Raw genomic sequence first — 22,130 nt, 5'->3', positions numbered from 1 at the left:
TGAGGTGTTTTTAAAAATATGAAGTAAAAATATATTATTATTTTTTTAATACTCTCTGTGTTTGTGTTCTTGTATTTTTCTCCCTTCTCTATTTTTTTGTCTATATCTCTGTCTCTCTATCCTTTATATTGATGAACCCATGGGTAAAATGCAATGAAGTCAACAAAGACAACTGATCAGGTTTTTTAATTCAAACCTCAACCAAATAAGTCATAATCCATTTCAAAGGAGATGGAAAAAAATTTAAAATTCTATCCACAAATTCAAACAACATTTGCTTTCCAGATTTGATCCAAAAATTTATTCAAAAGATGTTTTAAAGGTCAAAAGTTATGCCCAAAGGGCTCCACTGTCAATAATTGTAGAGGAAAAAATAATTGATTATAGGCAGAAATAAAGTGATATTTACCATAACAGGAATACTTGAGAATCCAAAGAAATTAGATTTAGAGTTGCTTAAATTTTAAGAATATCAATTATACATACTATAAAAATAAAAATTGATTAAGGAATATCACATCTACCATAAATAAATTCCAGAATCAAGTAAATAATTGACAAATTAGATTACACACAATTAACCTAAATATAAAATTTATTCTAATTTCAAAAAGCTACCGAATCAGTTAAGGGAATGAAATGAATAGAAAATATGGCCATAATCAGTATACTAAAGGCTTTAATAATGTAAGATTAGTGAAAACCGTACCAAAATTAACAAAATAATTTAGCAAATTCGAAGCTAATTTAGAACCAAAAAAAATGGAGGTTTCATACTAAACGATTTAACACCAAACAAATTCACTTTAGATTTCAGAAACATTCAAGGGCGAAATAAACAGCCCACACACATAATCCGAGACCTTAAGACGAAGAAGAATGTGAATGAACCATATTCGTGTATCTCAAATTTAGTAAATCCTTGGAGAGAAATATAGAGTTGAATGGATGTATAACAAATACACTGTTTCAACCAAGACTTTGGTAAAAATCAACAAACAGTAAAATATTACTCAACTAACAAAGAACAAAAGATTGAAATGAACATACCCGGACGGATCATTTGACCTCTAGTTTCTAATCGATCTGGCTGTGTCAAAGGAAATCGTCGTCACTATTGCTTCAGACGGGATTTCAAAGGTCTACGCCTTACCTTCATCACTGGCCGGAGTCGCTGGTCAGTGTCTGGTTGTTGTTTGCTGCAGGTTGGTCATGGTTGCTGCTGCAGTTCGCCAGGGTTGTGTTATATTCCATATTTTGGCACATTGGACTATTCGTGAGCTAATGGACATAAATTCAAAAACTTTTAATTTCAAATTTTAAAATGACATGATTCGTTTATAAATGACAAGTTATATTGATAATATATGTGAAGTTAAAGACAACTCAAGAAGGACCCTTGAGCCAAATCAAAGTGGAAGCTATCAAAAATATTTTTTGTAAGTCACGTTTACGGGTGATCTGACTTTGGAAGGCCATAAACCCATTAGCATTTGGGAATTTGGAAAAACTCTCAAAATGAGAGTTGTAGATAATTGAAATAGATTTCTAATCATAAGTTGTGGGTCAAAATATGATATCAAGATAAGAAGATATGGACATTTTAAGGAAGAAAGTTCGAGCTGAACAATGGATTCGGCCCAACCCAATTCCAACTCGGGTCAGGCCCAATACTCACGCCATTTAAGAAACTTTTTCAGCTTTCTCCTTCATTTTTCAGATCAAAACATCCAAAAATTTCCAGAGAGAGAGAGAGGGGAATCTTAGAGAGAAACACCAATTTCGACCAAAATTTGAGCCCCGAATCCCGAAGCTAATGAAGAGAAAAGTGTTGTATGTCGCGTTGCCTTCAAATTGAGCTAAAAATTAGCCAAGAAGGAGTGTTAATATTGTTGATGCATACTAAGGTAATATTACAATCCCTTTTTCATTGTTAATAAGTTTATTTAGAGTTTTAACGGATTAGAAGGGAGAAAATAGCGTTATAAACTCGTTTGTTGTTTTGTTGAGATTTTTAGATTAAGGGATTGTTTTAGGTGAATTAAATGGATGGAAGTAGCTGAGTTAGGATGCATAATAATTATTGATACTATTTTGATATTATTGATGAGTTGTTGTTCTTGAATTTGGAAGAATAAAGTGTATGAAGATATTGTATACAAAGCGTATACTAGATTGTTTTGCAATGGTATTTTGGGGACTGTTTCATGGTTGTTATGAACTGTTTTGTGGGATGGAATATCGGGGAATTGGCTGTAGTTGTTGTTGTCATTATACTATGGATATACGGTAATAAAGAAGTGAATACAAGCATTGACATCCGAATATATATTGGGCTGTTTTGGAAGTAACTTAAGGATGGATTTAATTCTAGATTGATATGAAATTGTTGGTATTGTTGTTGTTGATATTTTAATTGATGTTTGACTAAATTGAAATTTTGAGGATTATTAAGTTTGCAGGAGAAATGCTGCTCGAATTTTGTTAAGTTTCATTCGTACTTGGATTAGTTAGTAAGTGATGTGGATATCTAACTGTGGCCTATGTTATCTTAATTTTAGACCCATGATCTTGAGAAGTAGATGTTGGACATTTAGATAGAGTTCAAGGTATGTAAAGTTATCCCTTCTTTCTTTTGACATGTCGTAGATTTAAGTAATGAATGATATGAGCTTGGGGTAATTCTATTCATAAATTTCGAGTGTAATTCACGATCCCTATTTATTTTCTGATGTTAGAGCTCCTAATGTGATTGAGCTATTGCCCCTCAAGTCCTCTATACATTGGATAGTTGCGGGTGTATAAAAGTCCCTATTCTTATAGGCTTTATCATGATTAGTGTCCTTAACTTACAATAGTTGTTCGCATTATCTTATTCATATTACCCACATCAGGTCCGCGACGCGGACTTGTCACGCCACCTGCCTCGTAAATTAAATTTAAGCTTCAAGTTTTGATCACTACATGTCAAAGGTCCGCGACGCAGACTTGTCGCGGACCATACTGTCTCGCACTTGAATTCTTGATTTTGCTTGGTTTATTCTTCATGGCCCGATCCGCATCGTGGACCTATCGCGGACTACAATATCTTGGCCAATAAATTCCATACTTTAGGCATTCGAGTGTTATTTATTCTACTTATTCTATTGAGTCTTAGATGCTGATCTAATTGTACATAGTTGCTAATGTTACCCTATTCATGCATATTGTTATTGTATTATCCACCGAGTCCTACGATAGGCCGGATATGTTATCATGTATGGTTTCACTATATTATTCACCGAGTCTCTTACTAGAGGGCTGGGTATGGTATATGATGATACAATGTTATGATGATATAGTTATGTCACTAAGTCCCATGATGGGCTGGGTACGATATACGTGTACACGACTTTATTCACTAAGTCCCTTACTAGAGGGCCGAGTATGGTATATGTATATGATAATATAATGATATAATTATGACATCGAGTCCCATAATGGGTCGAATACGGTATATGATGATGATATGCATGATTTTATTTCATAAGACGCAGGTACAATGATTTATTGATTACCATACTTGTCTTCTGGACTCTCTACTTCAGTTATGATCTTTTCTATTGTATTTCATGTTTTAAATACTTAGTACATATCTTGTACTGACCCCTTTCCTCCGGGGGGGTACATTTCATACCCGCAGATACAAGTACTAGCTTCGGTGATCCATCAGCCTAGGATTCCTATTCAGCTATCTTGGGGTGCTCCTTTGTCTGGGAGCCTAGAATTTTGGTATAGAACCTTTTTGATATATATATATATATGTTTATTCAAGGGTACGACAGGACCCTATCCCTTCATATGCTACTGTTAATACTCTTAGAGGTCTGTAGACATATATGTGGCTTGTATATAGACGTTGTCCAGCTATGTTAACATGACTTATGTTTTGGGGACGTTCTCTTTTGTAGTGGCAGCCTTGTCGGCCTGCGTATATATGGTTGGGAAGTTCCTACATGTTATAATAGCCTTGTTGTCTTACGTACTATGTTATCTTTTGATGTTGTAACTCCTCAAGAGACAGGTTGTGTTAATAAATAAATATGTGACAGTTTTGAAATGACATCTTGTTTCCTTAAGTCCTATATTATGCGTAGGTGTGGTTTGAATATGGTTAATCGGTGTGTACACGAGTGTCCAGTTCGGACACTAATCACGGCCTACGGAGTTGGATCACGACAGGTTGCTGGTTGCAGTTCGTGGCTGCTCGAAAGGAGAAATAGGTGGTTGCTGCCAGTTGCAGCGTCTTGCTGCCGCTGTTGTTTGCCGTCGCTGCTCTCCGTTGCAGCTGTCGATATTGCTGGTGGCTGTTACTGTTGCAGGTGTTGCTGCAGCTGAAGGAGCAGTGCTGGACAGCGAGATGGAGTGGCTGGCTGCTGGACAGCAGATCGCCATGGCTGCTGTTCGAAGGAGAAGAAGCGTGAGGGGCTGCTAGTTGCAGCGTTGGGGTCGTTTGGTTGTGCTGTTTTTTGGTGAAAGAGGCATAGAGGAGAAGGGAGATTGAGAGAAGAGAGAGGTGAGGGACGTCGACCGGTCTTCGCTAGCAGAGGAGCGACGGAGAGGATGAGGCAATTTCGAGAGAGAGTATGAAGGTGGGTGCGGCGGATCTCTTCTTCTTTTGAGAAGATGATTAGAGAAAAAAACATTAGTTTAGGTTTAGGGTGTGAAAAGGATAAGAATGACAGGGAGTCGTTTGATCAATCAAATGAACGGATGAGATTGAAATTGAAATTTAAAAAATAGACAATATTGAATTCGATTAGGCTAGAGTTATAATTAATCGGAAGTTATTTGACTAGAATTTTAATAAATTGAATTAAAAGGACTATGCTTAAAATAAAATGAAGAAAAAATTAAATAGATTGTCATCTAATTAATAACATAGTATACATATTGGATAAGGAAATCATAGTATATATATTGAATAAGTAAAAATCATAAACTTTATCAGTTAATAATTTTTATATATAAAGTAAATACTTACGTATATACTATGTAAATGTATGTATGTATATATATAATGTATGTATGTATATAATGTATGTATGTATATAATACATACTAAAATAGATGTGTAATATATATATTAACATAAACAAGTAAAAATATATAATAAACTTAAGTAATAACCTTTTATATACATATGTACATAAGACGTATTAAAATAGATATGTAATATGTATATATTAATATGAATAAGTAAATTATAAAATAAACTTAGTTAAGTAATTTTTTTTATATAAAGAAAATACACACATATATAATATATATTAAATAGACATGTAAAAATATTCGGACGTATGAAGCTCGTTATTTAAAAAAATAAAAATAATAAAGATAATAGTTATAATATTAATAAATAGCAAAAATATTATAAATTACGAATGTCAAAATATATGATTTATTGGGTAAAATTAAATATAAATTTATTTATTTAATAAAGAAATAATTTTGAAAAATGCCTATTTATTAAGATAGCAATCCGAAAAGTAGTTATGAGTTGGTCAAAATTGGGTGTCAACAGTGTCTAGTAGAGTCTTGCTTATGGGTGCGTTGGGCACCACACTTATAATCAGGAGTCTGTAGGACATTAGGAATTGCTTCACTTCTTTCATATTCTGAGTTCGTGTGATATAGTTTAACTCTATAACATTTCCCTTCTAATTCGTGCGTTGCTCAAATCTGTCCGACTACCCCTCATACTCAAGGTGGTTGGAACAGTAAAGATCAAATTGATGAGTTACTTTCAGATAAAGTATTCAGAGAGTAAAGAGACGACACCAGGCTTGAGAGGAGCCGATTAGTGAGCTTAAGTCTATTGATTCGAAAAAATGCACTCTTATTCACATGAATCGTGCATTGAGCCAAAACAAGATGTACTCCCAAACTCTCTTCCTTAAACCTTTCTTCAGATGTTATCTTTGAGAGGGAAGTTATGTCCCAAATTGCTAAGTATTACCCCCCGAGAGAACGAGATATCCACTCCTTAGCCTGAATGAATTATTTATTCATTTTTGTCCTTTTAGTTTTTCAATTGTAATTTATTGTATTTATGGTATATTACACCAACATTTTGAGTTATCATTTGGTCATAAAATTTGAAATTGAAATTTTGAGTTTTTAGAGTTGTTTTTTTAAAACATGCATTTTCATGGAATAGACTTGAAGGTTTTCAATGTGAAGCCAAAATTCTAAAAAGAGATCATATTTTTTTAAATTTGATCAAATTTAATTGCCAAATACTCTCTCCTTTCATTTTTAGTTGCCACATTTTAATTTGATACATCTATTAAGAAAACAAAAATTGACATGACTATTTTATTGCACTTCTTTATTAATTGATGTTTACTATTATGTCTTGAAAGATAATTTGTGGAATAAATAATTAATGGTAAGCGTAAAATATTAGAAAATGTCATTTTTTGATATGTAAAAAAAGGACAATCAAAAGTGAAAATATATATTTGAAATAGTGAACAAGTAAAAATAAAGAGGGAGTAAATATTTAAAATAATTTTTCAAAATCTTGGAGAGCTAAAAATATTGTTTCCAACGTGGTCCTTACGTCCTGGTCCCACGAGACATGGATGGACCAATGAGAGAAGGGTGCTACGTCGATAGGTTCTGAATATCTCGCTCTTTTCCTTGCCACAGGAGAGAAGACAAACGACTGATTTTGTAGAGAAAGCAGCATAAACCTGTTACTTTAATTGACTATTCGATTACGTCAAACATCAGAAATGCAGCAAGGCGACAAATCTCCCATGGGTAAATGCGTAGCCTCGTCATTCATCCTTACCACATTAGTGTTCTTCTCCCTTTTCCTCTTTCGCATTGCGGAATCCACCAACAATTCTCAGGCAATTATTACTTTTCCTTTTCGATTCAGCTACTTCAATGCATTTTCATTCACCAACCCATATACATTTGGTTTTTGTCTTCTGAGAAATTGATTATTATTTATTTACATTGATATAAATGTCAGGTTCAATGTAGCAAAACATGTGTAGCAGAGAACTGTAATTGTACGTCTTCTTTTACAGCCTTTTAAATTCCTTTTCACACAAATAGTTAATTTACTTCTTCTTTTCTTTAATTTTCAATAGCAATTGGAATTAGATACGGGAAATATTGCGGATTAGGGTGGAGTGGATGTCCAGGGGAGAAACCTTGTGATGATCTAGACGCCTGCTGCAAGATTCACGACGAATGTGTAGAGAATAATGGTACTATTCATTTTCTGCCTCCTTTCATTATGCTTTTTTGTTTAAATATGTATAGCTTGTCTCTCTTCCTTCCCTTGAAGGTGAGAGTGAAACCTTATATTGTTGAAAATTAGTTGGTAGCATAATCTGTCTGCCGTATTGTCACATGTTGACATACAAGCTTTAATTTTATGAGCTGATTCGGAACTCTAAAATCATTGGCTTGCCATTCATCATTGGTTCATTTGTCACCTTAACATAGGCAAAGCCACCACTTGAAGTTTATGGGTTCAGGATTACAGCCCTTTTAAGTTAATGGATTCTAAATTGATAATCTGTTCATATTTATACTATGTAAATTTGTACCTTAGTATAAAATCAGTTGTCATGCTTGAACTATGTAAATTTTATCTGATTGGCATATTTTAGTTAAAACGAATACAAATGAATAGCTAAAGTGATAATCAATAAATTCAAGATGCAGAATGCATGTCTGGTATTTTCAAACTAATGTTATGTGGCTCATAAGATAGAATTTTTTTGATAGACATAGTAGAAGTCATTTTGGACTCCGTACTAGTAGATAGTAAGGAAGATATCTTATCTTGACGTCTTCAAAATGCATATGAATCTAGTAGTCTCTGGGTTTCTGAAAATCTGAACTCTGAAGTCTTATTTTTAAGCTGCAGAAGAAATACATGCTGACAGTTTCTTTTCTTGGACAAGTAACTAAGGTGCATTTCATGCAGTACTTGACTTTTCGAAATATGTGGACTTGGAATCGGACAAGATAACACCATTAGAAGGATTAACGATTGATTCAACAGTCAAGTACTGCATGACATGCACCTTAGTTACTTGTCCAAGACAAGAAACTGTCAGCATGTATTTCTTCTGTAGCTTAAAAATATGATAGGCCTATTATGTACTGAGAGGGTATAGAGGCTTACTTGGTGTTAAGCCTTCAATCTTTGATGTGATCATCAAATGTCTGGCTACATCAGCCTGAATTTTGATCTGAGCATACCAATTTGATGTGGAATGAATCAGTTTCAAGTCCTGTATTTTGTAGCCCACAGAGCTATATATGCACCATTCAAATGACAGCCCAAAAGAGAATATGGATATAACTTTAGAAATTCCTGATATTGTTTGTGTACTTTCTCACGGCAGTGTTATTAAAAGCGAAAAGCGCAACAAAGTTCTAAGGTCCATTGGGGCTTTAAGAGTAGAGTGCAAATAATGTGTGGGCTTTAATGAAAAAAGGCTCAGAGGGAGAAAAAAATACAAATATATATGTTTAGTCCAAAACCAATAATTATAAATATGAATGTCAATATATAACCAAAGAAATTGAAAAAAAAGAATGATAAAGTGAAATATCAATTGTTTAGTGTCACTTCTTCAAAAGAGGCTCATTGGCAAGGAAAAGTTTGCCTTAGAACCTTGATGACCATACTGAAGCGCACATAAAGCGAGGTGAAGCGCTAAACACATTTTGAGCCTCGCTTCAGGGCTTAAGCGCGCTTAAAGTGCGCCTTTGACAACACTGTCTCCCAGTTCCAAAACAATATTACCTTTAAGGTGAAAATGGAGTAATTTCTAATGGCCATTTATCTATCACATCACTACTAGATTCGGACCACTTAGCATGCAGTTAAGCTATTTCAAATCAGACAACAAGGAATCTCAAAACAATCTGACTGTGTGAGAAAATTAAAATACAAATAATACAAACAAGGAAACACTACTGGTGAATGCTGTTTTCTCTTTTTCTTTTTTTTCTTTTTTCCTTTTGTCCTCTTTTGAGATCATTGCCCGAGGAAGAGCGTTCGCATACTACTTTGACACATCTTTCAAATGTTATTTTATTTCTCACATGGTATAAGAGTTCTTGTGAGAAATTTCTCGCTATGGAATCACCAGTGTCCAAAAGAGAATATATTCTCATCTGAAGTTTTCTAGGCAATCCCAGTGCCCTTTTTGATGCTCTAGAGGTCCACTATCACCTACAACTTAACCTGTTATTCTCAGTACCCTTTTTGAGGGGATTTGGAAACTATTATATCTTTTCTAAAGCAGAATTCTCCCTTCTATATAACAACTATTGAATTATGGAACTTTCTCCTCTTTTTACAATTCCAGCATCTTTTTTGGCTTTACCAGTTATTTTTCGGCGACCTTCAGTCTGCTTTCCCGCAGAACTCTGCCTTTCTGATTACTTTTAAATTATCCGATACTGGAGGCTCAGTCAGGTCTTTTGACTTTAGCCCAAAGTTTCTGAATTTCCCAGTGAAATGCTGTAAGTCTTTAGCGAATAGATTATTCCAGCGACCTTTCCATCCTTGAATAATCTATATGATTATAATTCTTTCCTTCGTTACCAAAAGCAATAGTTTCAATAAGTAGCTTGTGTCACTCAAACTAATAATCTTGTCTACTAAACTATGATTGGCCATCATATTAGCAAGTAAATCTTTTAAAACAATAAGGGATTAGCTCAAGGAATACTAAACAATGTGCTAATGACAATGCTAAGTAAAATAAACCTGCCACTCCCTATCACTTGATAATAAGCTGTAGTTACGTTTCTTTCTCCTAAATTGGTTTTCCATATGTTAATGATAGAAACCTGGACAAAGATCCCAAAATTCATGAGCATGGTGCTTCTAGAATATCTCCTCTATGTAATTTTTAAGGGCTTCGGTAACGTATCAATAATACATGTAAGTTTCTTGTTGCATGAAGTTTCGCCTATGCCTAAAGGTGTGGTACTTTAGGTTATAAAAGAAAAGTATGTGGTTCTGCGCAAATGGAGTTTTGCTATGGAAAAATCTATACAGAAATAAAAAAGATTAATGTTCAGATGACTTCTACACTTCCATTTGGGTTTTTAGATTATTGTGTACCAGATAACCTTTCTTATTAGGGGTGGTTGTTCGGATTCAAGAAATTACAATTCAAATGAGTTCGGATTGGATCAGTTTTTTAAGTTTAGAGTGGATCAGTTTTTAAGTTCGGCTTCGGATTAATCGGTTTGGTTATTTTGGATTTTCAGTTTTGAGCCTACAAGTTGAGTTGGTTCTTCTTCGTCCTACAAAAAAGAACATCGAAGTACAGTATATATGTCAAACTGCCATAATAATTCTCCATGCCTACCACAATCATCCAAATAAAGTATTCATGTAAGCATTGAAACCATTATCAAGGAAATTCCTAGCAACGAAGCATTGAGGCCAGAGATTTGAGGCCCGAGATTTGACAAGTCCAAAACATGGTAAAACCCATGTCCAAATAGAAAGTATTTTGACAGCCAATTAAAAATTTCATATTTTGAATATTTCAAAAATCCGAAGCTATCCAATCCGTAATTTGAAAATCCAAACCAAAAATTCAAAAATTCGGATTTCGGATTTGCCCAAACTATTCCCACCCCTATTTCTGATACATTAGGCTCTTGTGATTCTCATCATTGGCTTAAGCATGAGTTTGTACTAATTCAGATTACTCAGTCATTCTTAGAACTTGTTCTACTGCATTTTAATTGAGACATAAAAGGCGTTCTTGGTTTAACTTTGTACGTCTAAAATAGGGCACTACTCTTATGCATAAAGTTGGAGTAGATGACTTCCCTTTCAGCAGCCTATGGTACTAAAGTCAAGAAAAGATTACACCTTTCAGTTTTCAAAATTATTAGGTGTTTGTCTTTTTGGTGCCCCATAGCACTACACTCTACAGGGATAGGGAGGGGCCTTCGTTCTCGGCGTGGATGATTTTGTTGGTTAAACTTATCCATAAAGTGATTTCCAGCCATACACTTTTTCTGATGAGGAAATACTGAGAAATGTTTGAAAAAGAAAGAGCAGAAAACTCAAAGGGGACCCTGTTAAGTGGCAGCTTCTTTTGCTGGTATGCATTTCAATGTGAAACTGTAAGCTTCCAGATGATGCCTACTTTCCTATCCCACATTATTTCAGAATTGACCATTTTGTTAACAAATGCTTTTTACATCCTACTTTTGGTAGTTACACCTGTTAAAGAGAGGAAGAACTTACAACAGAATACGGTTTGTTGTTCGTCAAACTTCATAGTTCAGTGTTTGATTCAACTGCTTCATACTTCCAGGTATGACCAATGTTAAATGTCATGAGAAGTTCAAGAGATGCATAAAGAAAGTGCAGAAGTCTGGGAAGGTTGGGTTTACTAGAGACTGCCCCTATGATGTAGCTGTTCCAACGATGGTACAGGGTATGGACATGGCTATTATGTTTAGCCAACTTGGAAACTCAAAGCTTGAACTTTGATCATTTCACTCTGCCAGCGGGATACAGTATACTTGAAATACTTGCATTAAACATTGCTTGTTGATTCAATTGTACAACAGGAATGTTATTCATCTCTTTTTAGGAGCTTTTCCTTTTTCAGAAGTCCATTTTGTATTAGCGCAAAAGACGTAGTTATTCAATTGTAAAGGTTTATCAGTGGAGGTTACTGTATGATTCGAATTGGTATCACTGTTTAGTGGTTTTTGAATAGGAACAGACTTGACAAATTCATGTCGATTGGCTGCTGGATAAGCTGCATATTCGAGATACCTGCTAGTTTTGCTCAAAGATTTTAGGGGAAAGGATCAGATTTGCCCCTCTACCGCAATAACAACATATCCAGTAAAATCCTAGATTTGCCTCTCTGTTGATAAATATAATATATATTGAAAATTCGTTATACTTTTAACCCTACCTTGTGGAGGTAGATGTTATTTTCCAAAGACCCCGATTTGCCTCTTTATTGAACTTATCCTTACCTTGTGGAAGTAGAAAGGTTCTTTTTGAAAGATCCAAATTGGGCCCTCTGTTGATAGAACTAGTATATATTTAACATGTGTTATACTTTGCACAAAAGCTTCCCTACCATTCAGAATGTTGTTAAAACAATACCCCTATTATTAACAAAAGCTCGTGGTGGCAAGGATCTAGCTATTAAAATCTCATGTGGCCTGTCATTTTGTGTGAGGTGGAAGCCACGTGACATGCCACCGCACCATTGTACTCCTATTTACCCTTTCCCAAATATCTCCTCTTCCTCATCCATCGCCACTTAAAGCTATCAATACCTCCCTCCTCGGTACCAAAAAATAAGGGTCAGAGTTCATGCTCCAATAATAGTAATATACGTCCCTTTTTTGCCCATCGTGCTCTCAAGGTTTTAAATCCTTCCTAGCTTCCCTTTATATCGCAAATTATTCTAACCTATAGAATGTGTAGTTAGTTTCTTTTTAACAGTGATTTTTTTTCTTTAAAAAAAGAAATAGGACAAAAGATGTGGGAAAGCTAAAAAGGAAAGATGTTTTTTTGGGTACACTGAAAAAAGCTATAAAAGATTATAGTTTTTAAAAAACGACATCACTTAAGTTTGTCAAGAGAAGAAATTCCATATATGTAAACGTACTTTCCAAGATTATTAAATCTTCATCATGTTTGTGTCCTTCATTTGCCAAGAAATCAACTCATTGATTCGCTTCTCACCATGTGTCTTTAATCAAGGCCTTGTTGGTATTAAATAAAAATCTACAATCTTCAATAATAGCTCTAAGGGATGATGTTGTATGGCTTCAGCCTTAATGAGTTTGACAACGGTTAGGATCTAATTCCACTACAACTTCGTATCCCATTAGTTTAGCTATGGTGAGCCCTTTTTATGCTCTATAATTTGGTAATCAGGCTTGTCATAGGTTGCACCTTACGTGAATATCCTAGCAACCATTTCAAGTCTTATCCTAATTTATTCATGATCAAATTTATTAACGATATCTGGGTATATTCACAGAGTGGGGGTGAGAATTCAAGTCACTTCAGACTAGTTTTATAGACGCTTTAGGATCACAAGCTTTATGTGAAGTTTTCTAAGTTTAAATTTTGATTGAATTTTTGTGGCATTCCTAGGCCATGCGATTTTTCAGCGAGGTATTAAGCTAGATACCCAAACGATTGAGGTAGTAAAGAATTAGTCAAGACCCACAACGCCGATGGAGATTCAAAGTTTCTTGGTTTGGTTGGGTAGGTTTTGTATAAGTTTTCCCTCTGTTTCTATTCCATTGACCAAACGGACCTAGAAGAAGATCAATTTTCAATGACCAGATGCATATGAGAAAAGTTTTGAAGATTTGAAAACTAAATTGACTTTTCCCCAATATTGACCCTACAAGGAGGAATTGATGGGTTCATAGTATATTGTGATACTTTAGAAATTGGTCTTAGAAGTGTCTTGATGTGACATGAGATAGTAGTATCTTATGCTTCCAGACAACTTAAGAACCGTGATAAGAACTATTTTACCCACAACTTAGAATTAGAAGCAATGGTTCTCTCTAGAGGATCCTTCCGCAAGAATGAAACAAACAAGGTAACCTATATGAGAGTGAGGAATAAAAACCAACGATCAACTTATTTCTTTTGAAGTCCCATGATTCTGTTAGCTTAGAAACAAAGGATAAGGACACCATCGGAGGTAAGCGCTATGTCTGAAAATCAATAACTAAAAATTTTTCCTAAGTAGAATTCGAACCTACAATCTATCAATTACCAGGCATAGACTTTTGCTTTCCTTAGGCAGATTTCTTGTCTTATAAACAGAATTTTATTTCATTTTTTTGGGAATACCGAAAAAAAGTCACTTTTGTCTTGAAGGCTTAAGGAAGAGCCTATTCATGTGCACCTGTTCTGTGCTCCTATCTTATTGTTATACTATCTCCCCCTTGGGGACATTTGTCCTCGAATATGACTCAAACTAGCATGAATGGGTTTGAAAAGAGACATAGCAACCCAACATGAATGCAAAACTTATCGAAAATGCATAAAACATGGAATATTCAATTCCAAGCTAAAACATGACTTTAAAACTTACTTCATGAACATAAATGCATATGAAAACATGAGAATGACTGAAACACATGGATTCGATAGAGTGAATCATGAATGAACTCAACACCTCTACTAGGAAAGGAAGGAAAAAGATCAGGATATTGTGATATCATATGAGCTTCAGCTTCCCATGTAGCACCCTCAACCTCTTGGTTCCTCCATAACACCTTAACAGAAGCTACTTCTTTGTTTCTTAACCTTCTAATCTGTCGGTCTAGAATCTCAACTGAAACCTCGATAGACTCTATTAATATTGTCCAAAGGCACAAAGAGTTAGGATCACCAGCACACTTCCTCAATAAGGACACATAAAACACCGGATGTACCAATGCCAACCTAGAAAGCAAATCCAACTCATATGCCATCTTGTTAATATGCCTCAAAATCTAATATGGGCCTACATAGTGGGGACTAAGCTTCCCTTTCTTGCCAAAATGCATCACACCTTTCATGGGTGAGATATTCAAGTAAACCCAATCATTTACCTCAAACTCAAGTTCCCTTCTCCTCATATCTTAATAGGACTTTTGTCGACTCTGGTAGTCTTCAACCTTTCTCTAATCAGTCTAACGTTTTCCATAGCCTCATGCACCAATTCTGATCTAATCAAGGAAACTTTTCCAACTTCAAACAAACCAATAGGAGACCTATACCTCCTGCCATATAGGGCCTCAAATTGAGCCATCTGAATGCTAGAATAGTAGCTATTGTTATAAGCAAACTCTATCGATGGAAAGTGATCATCCTAATTTGTCACGACCCAAACTAGACCCTAGGTGCGACACGTCTATCAAAATCCCGAGGGACCCCAACCAACCCTCTTAGCATATTATTCATGAGCATACATAAGGTAAGTAAAGAAATAAATAAAGACATAGAAGCAGAAATAAAGTCTCAACATGAAAGTCTCGATAAAGGAGAACAAGTCTCAAGTTCAAATGACAACATAGACTCTACAATATCCAACATGCCTCTACTAACTAGATGGGGGCATAATACAAGATCATAGTTCACCCATGAAAACATATAGAGAAATGGAAAGTCATATGTCGCAAATGAAAATAAAGTGTCTTTTCCTCGCATGGTGAGGACTCACCAACAATGGAAGTAAACAAGCTAAATTTACTTACTAAAAGGAGGTGCGCAATGATCGTTCATCCCCATATTATGATATAATGTAGGTAAAAAGTATGCGTTTGTACCTGAAATGCACTAAGTATATGAGAAGCATGCATGAACAATGAATGTAAGACATAATCAATATGAACATGGGATGCATGACCATTATCTTAAAACATGAGTAAAACCATGAAAACCTTTAAACATCATAATCATATGGTCAATGCATCAAAACATCATTATGATAACTTTATACCTTTTTCATATACCTTGATATGGGATAGGACTCTTTGACCGACATATAAGACCATGCGATCTATAACATGGAATCTGATGTTCCCCACATCGAGAAGGGGAGGCTACTTTGCCAAGGTGGGCTCTGTAATGGTACTTTCTCTAACTTTGTGCTATATATGGATCTAGTAGCTACGCCATATTGGCACTTTGAACCTACACGGGCAACGTATTTAGGGACTAAGGTTGCTATTAGGATTCCCTTGGATAGCTACTATGGCTATGGGACCGAACCCCACCTTAAAGTCCTCTCGGTTCTTAGTCATTATCCCAACAGAACTTCATGAAAATATAGTCATTAACATCATTAGAAAATACAATAAAAGATATTAATCCTCATCATAAGAAAATCATAGAATAAATCATTAACATGATTGATTCATAAGAATCCATGAGTTGGTGAGAACTACCTTATCACCTCTTTAATATGATTGTGTGAGAACTACCTTATCAAACCATAACTTATTTCTTTAAACATTCTTGAAACATCATCCATAATGTTTCATGATTCATTCATAAGCTTTGAAAAGCATTCATAAAATATTTATTGAAAGCCCTTGATATTCATGATCATAATTCATTGAAAACATACTTGAAACTAGCATATAGAATGGGTCATTGAAATTCATTTTGAAATAATGCAATGTAATGTGAATTATGCATAATTTAATCAATAATCATTAGATATATTATAAGTAAGAAGACACAATGCAAAATCATGAAATTAGGGCTTTTAGAAGAAAAATTAATAAGAGATGTTTGAGAGAAAACTTGGGATTCCATGGGTGAAAGGGCTCCATGGATGAATTCCCAAATACCTTTGATCTTAGGAGCCTTAATTTGCAAGAAATTGAAGCTTTGATCTTGAACAAATCCTTTGAGTTGCTTGAGGAAGAAGAAGACTCTTGAGAGAACACTTTAGAGAGAGGATTTTGTATTTTTAGTGTTTAGATGAGAATGAGAAGGTTAGGAGGCCTTAGGGTAGTTAATAGGTTAGTATAAACCCCCCCAAAACCATCCACATTTATTAATGAAAACATAGGAAAATACCAAAACAACCCTAACTTAAAACTGAGTCGCCACCTGGATGGACCTCCACCACGGCTTGTGAAGCCCAATATGGGTCGTGGTGATGATTGTGAATCGGAGGGGAAAATTGAAATTGGGTAAGGTTTCCACCACGGAGGGAACTACAATCCTTCAAGAGCACTACAGGCCATGGTCCATATCGTGGTCTTCAAAGGGACTTGGGGTACTGGGACTCAACTTCACAGAAGGGACTGCGGTCTATGGTGATCACCACGAGTCGTGGCCCCACTCGTAAGCCTTTCCACTTATTCCTGGCACCATTACAAAAGTTCTCCATGGGCCGTGATAAAGTGTACGTCCCGTGATGGGCTTTGTGGTCCTCATTTGGTGCTAAAAAGCTGAGTTTCTAGGAAACTTCCTTTAACTCGTTTTTCTGACTCTTCCATTTTATGGGGTCTTAAAATATCTCCCCCTTGGGAACATTCATCTTCGAATGGGACTCAAGCTAGCATGATTAGGATAGGAAAGAGACATAGCAGCCCAACATGAATGCAAAACATCTCGAAAATGCATAAAACATGGAATATTCAACCCCAAGCTAAAACATGACTTTAAAACTCATTTCATGAACATGAATGCATATGAGTACATGAGAATGACTGAAACACATGGTTTGGGTTGAGTAGATCATGAAGGAACTCAATACCTCAACTAGGAACTGAAGGAAAGAGATGAGGATATCGTGACATCATATTCGCTTAGGCTTCCTATGTAGTACCCTCAACCTCTTGGTTCCTCCATAATACTTTAATTGAAGCTATATCCTTGTTTCTCAACTTTCTAACTTGTCGGTCTGGAATTTCAACTAGGACCTCCTTATATGAAAGACTCTCCCTCACACCAATGTTGTCCAAAGGCACAATGAAGCTAGGATCACCAACAAACTTCCTCAACAAAGACACATGAAACAACAGATGCACCAATGCAAATTCAGAAGGCAAATCCAACTCATACACCACCTTACCAATCCACCTTAAAATTTGATATGGACCTACATAGCAGGGACTAAGCCTCACTTTCTTTCCAAAACTCATCACACCCTTCATGGGTGAAATTTTTAAGAAAACCGAATCATTAACCTCAAATTCAAGTTCCCTTCTTCTTACATCCGAATAGGACTTTTGTTGACTCTGGTCAGTCTTTAATCTTTCTCTAATAAATCTCACCTTCTCCATAGCCTCATGCACCAACTCGGGTCCTATAAAGGCAACTTCACCAACTTCAAACCAACCAATAGAAGATCTACACCTCCTACTATATGGGCTTCAAATGGAGCCATCTTAATATTGGAATGATAACTGTTATTGTAGGCAAACTCTATCAATGACAAATGATCATCCCAGTTACCTTTAAAATCAATCACATAGGATCTTAACATGTCCTTCAAGGTATGAATGGTACGCTTGGCCTGATCATCCGTCCAAGGGTGAAATTTTTTACTAAGCTTCACTTGAGTGTCAAGACCCTTTTTGAAATATTTCTAAAATTGAGTATCTCAATCCTAAATAATAGATAATGGGACACCGTGAAGCTTAACCAACTCTCAGATATACAATCTAGCATAGTCCTCGACTGAATATAAGGTCTTAACCGGAAGAAAATAAGCCAACTTAGTCATTCGTTCAACAACAACCCAAATCGAAATATATTGCCTATGGGCAAGAGGCTAACCCCGTAATAAAGTCCATATTCAAGGCTTCCCACTTCCAAGTAAGTATCTCAATATCTTGAGCCAAACCTCTCAGTTTTTGATGCTCAAATTTCACTTGTTGACAATTTGGACATTTGGCCACAAATTCCACAATAACCCTATTCATGTCATTCCACCAATACACTTCCCTCAAATAACGATACATCTTTGTGGAACCCGGATGAATAGAATACTACAAACTATGAGCCTTGAACAATGTTATTTCCCTCAAACCATCAACATTGGGGACACATAATCGACCTTGATATTTCAAAATAGCATCTCCCCCTTGGGAGAAAGCCTCAATGTCTTTTTTGGCAACTGTTTTCTTCAATTCAACTAAAGTATGATCATTATTTTTCTTGGCCTTAACATTCGCCACAAAAGACGATTTAGAATAATTTTGAACAATAACACTACTATCCTCAGAATCAACTAATTGAACCCCAAACAGGCTAATCTATGAACATCTCCAACTAACTCTTTCTTCTCATCCTCAACATGGGCAACACTATTCATAGACAACCTACTAAGAGCATCGACAACCATATTTGCCTTTCGCGGATGGTACAACACGCTTATGTAATAACCCTTCAATAATTCAAGCCATCTTCATTGGCAAAGATACAAATCCTTTTGAGTGAACACATATTTCAAGCTATTATGATCGGTGAATACATCCATATGGAATCCATATAGATAATGTCTCCATAGCTTCAAAGCAAATACCACTGTCGCCAACTCTAAGTCATGGGTTGGGTAATTCTTCTCATGTACCTTGAGTTTCCCAGAAGCATAGGCTATCACTTTACCATATTATATTAGCACACAACCAAGACCGACTCATGATGTATCATAATAGAAAACAAATATCACACCCCCGAGAGGGTACCTTAGATGTGGCCAGCACTCAGAAACCATCTCTGGCCTCTGAGAGAATCACTTGGTCTCATCACTCATTAGTTCATCAACGGAAGACTTAAGTGAAAATAAGAATAATTATGTGGCCTCGCCATCATCAACATCAAATGAAAGAAATAATCCTTAGAAGAAGTAGTTTTAAAGGAAAACTACTCCAATTACATCATCAAACTCTGTCTATGAAGCCTCTAACACTATCAGACGGTAATGACATGTCCATGTCTTCCTCAAAATAAACATAATAATCAACAATAATAAAAGGATAAAGAGTTCCTTTGAATACAAGAAGGACTCACTAAATAGCTGAAAAGTAATGATCTTCAACGATGCATTTGTTGAGGATCTCTAATACCTGTATCTGCATCATAAAATGATGGAGGTCGAATAACGTCAGTACATGGAATATACGGGTATGTAAAATGGCAGAAAAGTAAGGACATATATCAAGAAACTCCTCTTAGGAAGACTCGGCTCAGAACTCAACATCATCTCAACATCAATATGTAATGCAAGTTTAAAAAATAATAATATTAATAATAAGAAATGCTTACTTAGTTGGGAGTTTCTCTAACCGACAACCATCACTTATGAGCTAGTGATGATACAACGAAGCGATGTCGTTGCCACATTCATCCAATACCTTACCAGGGTAAAGGACATCACCATCTTGGATCTAATCATTGAAGTCCTCTTTTTGGGACTTAAGAGGTATAACCTCCATCCTACGCTGACTATGTAGTTCTAGGGTTTGAGTCAATTAAAACTCTTACCCAAATCGGTGCTCATTACTACTCCCAAAATATATGTTCATATTAACATCATCATCTAGTCTTATTGGAAAAACATCAAACTCATCTTATTACCTCTTCATCAATCATTACACTTCAAAACATTATTTACATCTCATCAAAACATCTTGCTCAAAACATCATTTACTCAAATTCATTTAAACTCAATTCTTTTGCTCTTTTAAAACTCAATAAAATACATATATAGTATTAATTCAAATCACTCTTTTTGTCAATAAATATTAAAAGCCAACATCTTTACTCAAAACACGTGTAAAAATATTCATGAACATCAAATCAATTAGGATTCATGGGAAAGTAGCCATGAACAATAATTCTAATAATATGAGAGATAAAAATAATAATAATCTCAACGCATAAATATAACTAACTCGATAGAAGAAGAGTTAATTCATTTAGAATTCAAGATTTGAGTAAAACTCAACTATAACTCAATTACGATGAATTTAAATATTGGGCGCATGAACGAACTTAATCCAATGCTATGAATATCCTTACATACTTAGAATTCGAAGCTTTACTCCGAATTGAAGAACTCAATGACCACTTTTGAACCCCTAGCCTTTTCTTCTTATCGGAGCATTTTGTGTACTACCCAGAGTATAAGAATCACCGAAATAATATTTCTACACTACTAAAAACTAAAACTATATTTGAGAAAGAGTAAAGAAGTGTATAGAAAGAAGAGTTGCTTGAAAAAGCTTGATGGATAAAATGAGGAAATAAGGTGGGTATTTATAGGTGTAGAGGAGGGACCTAACAATAAATAAAAATAATTACAAAGAATGATCTTGAAAATTCAATGGAGAATTGTGATTTCATGGATGATTTCAAATGGAAGACTTTTTATTTCATGGGTGATGTCAAATGGATCTAGATTTTTCCATTGTTGGTGAGATGAACCTTCCTTTAACGGAATACCCTTTTTCGGAGCTACGTTTGAACAAGATACTTCCTAATTAGGATTTAGTGTCTTCATATAAATTGTTGATCTAGAAGTAAACTTTCATTTCGTTCAAGAATCAACTGATTTGGAGAATCCTATCGTGAGATATGATTTTTCTTCTACAAATACTCCATTTCATTATAACACCATGTCTTGTAAAAATTAATTTATTTGACCTATGTATCCTCCGAATCTTAAGATATGGTCTTCAAGAAAGTTATAGGTAATGCCATTGGGGTTATTCAAAAATTTAAATTACCTACTTTGGACTATTTTATGAAAAGTTATGCCAAAAATACAGAAGCAGTATCATTTTCATCGAGAATTAAAACACCACATACAATATTTTAGGGGGTGTTACAACAAACTCATTGAAACCTTTCGGTAAGGTCAACACCAAAGCCGAGGGAAGCCTATCCTTCAACTCTTGAAAACTCTTCTCACATGTGTCAGACCATTATAATTTCACCTTCTTTTGAGTCAAAGTAGTCAAGGACAATGCAATGGAAGAGAAACATTCCACAAACCGTCTATAATAATCGGCTAAGCCCAAGAAACTCCAAATATCGAAAGGAGACAATAGTCTAGAAAATTTTTTAACCACTTCGGTCTTCTTATGATCAACCATAATAACTTCACTAGAGACAATATGACTAAGGAAAGCAACTGACCTCAACCAAAATTCACACTTGCTAAACTTAGAAAATAACTGACGGTCCTTAAGAGTTTGCTAGATAATCCTCAATTGATCGGCATGCTCCTCCTCACTCCGAGAATAGTTTAAAATATTATCAATGAATATAATTGCGAACATATCCAAATATTGCATGAACACCCTGTTTATGAATTCCATAAAAGTTGCATGAGCATTCGTTAGTCCAAAAGACATAACCAAGAATTCAAAGTTTCCATACTAAATTCGAAAAGCTATCTTCAGAATGTAACACTCTCTTACTCGAAGTTGATGATAACCCGATCGATTGTCAATCTTTGAAAAGTAACTTGCTCCTTAAAGTTGATCGAACAAATCATCAATCCTTGGAATGGAATACTTATTTTTAATTGTGACCTTGTTCAACTACTGATAGTCAATACATA

At 35.2% G+C, this 22,130-nt stretch overlaps 1 protein-coding gene across 1 annotated transcript; it reads left to right on the top strand.

The window, feature by feature from the left end:
• Positions 1 to 6,682: 6,682 nt before the first annotated feature.
• LOC129891134 (probable phospholipase A2 homolog 1) lies at positions 6,683 to 11,777 on the top strand. The gene is made up of 4 exons (XM_055966390.1): positions 6,683 to 6,899; positions 7,025 to 7,064; positions 7,146 to 7,265; positions 11,370 to 11,777. Exons 1-4 carry the CDS (start codon positions 6,780 to 6,782, stop codon positions 11,546 to 11,548), a joined length of 459 nt encoding a protein of 152 aa, XP_055822365.1. The 5' UTR covers positions 6,683 to 6,779; the 3' UTR covers positions 11,549 to 11,777.
• Positions 11,778 to 22,130: the final 10,353 nt, after the last annotated feature.

The sequence above is a fragment of the Solanum dulcamara genome, chromosome 6, assembly GCF_947179165.1.
Source record: "Solanum dulcamara chromosome 6, daSolDulc1.2, whole genome shotgun sequence".
NCBI classification, from domain to species: domain Eukaryota; kingdom Viridiplantae; phylum Streptophyta; class Magnoliopsida; order Solanales; family Solanaceae; genus Solanum; species Solanum dulcamara.
The sequence above is the reverse complement of the archived record's forward strand: the minus strand, read 5'-3'. Positions and strand labels throughout refer to the sequence as shown.

What these genes read in the sequence shown, in the direction of transcription:
- LOC129891134 (XM_055966390.1), top strand. Translation starts at nt 6,780, where the DNA reads ATGCAGCAAGGCGACAAATCTCCCATGGGTAAATGCGTAGCCTCGTCA. An exon ending in AATCCACCAACAATTCTCAG is followed by an intron (nt 6,900 to 7,024) that starts GCAATTATTACT and finishes TATAAATGTCAG; the next exon opens with GTTCAATGTAGCAAAACATG. An exon ending in TGTAGCAGAGAACTGTAATT is followed by an intron (nt 7,065 to 7,145) that starts GTACGTCTTCTT and finishes AATTTTCAATAG; the next exon opens with CAATTGGAATTAGATACGGG.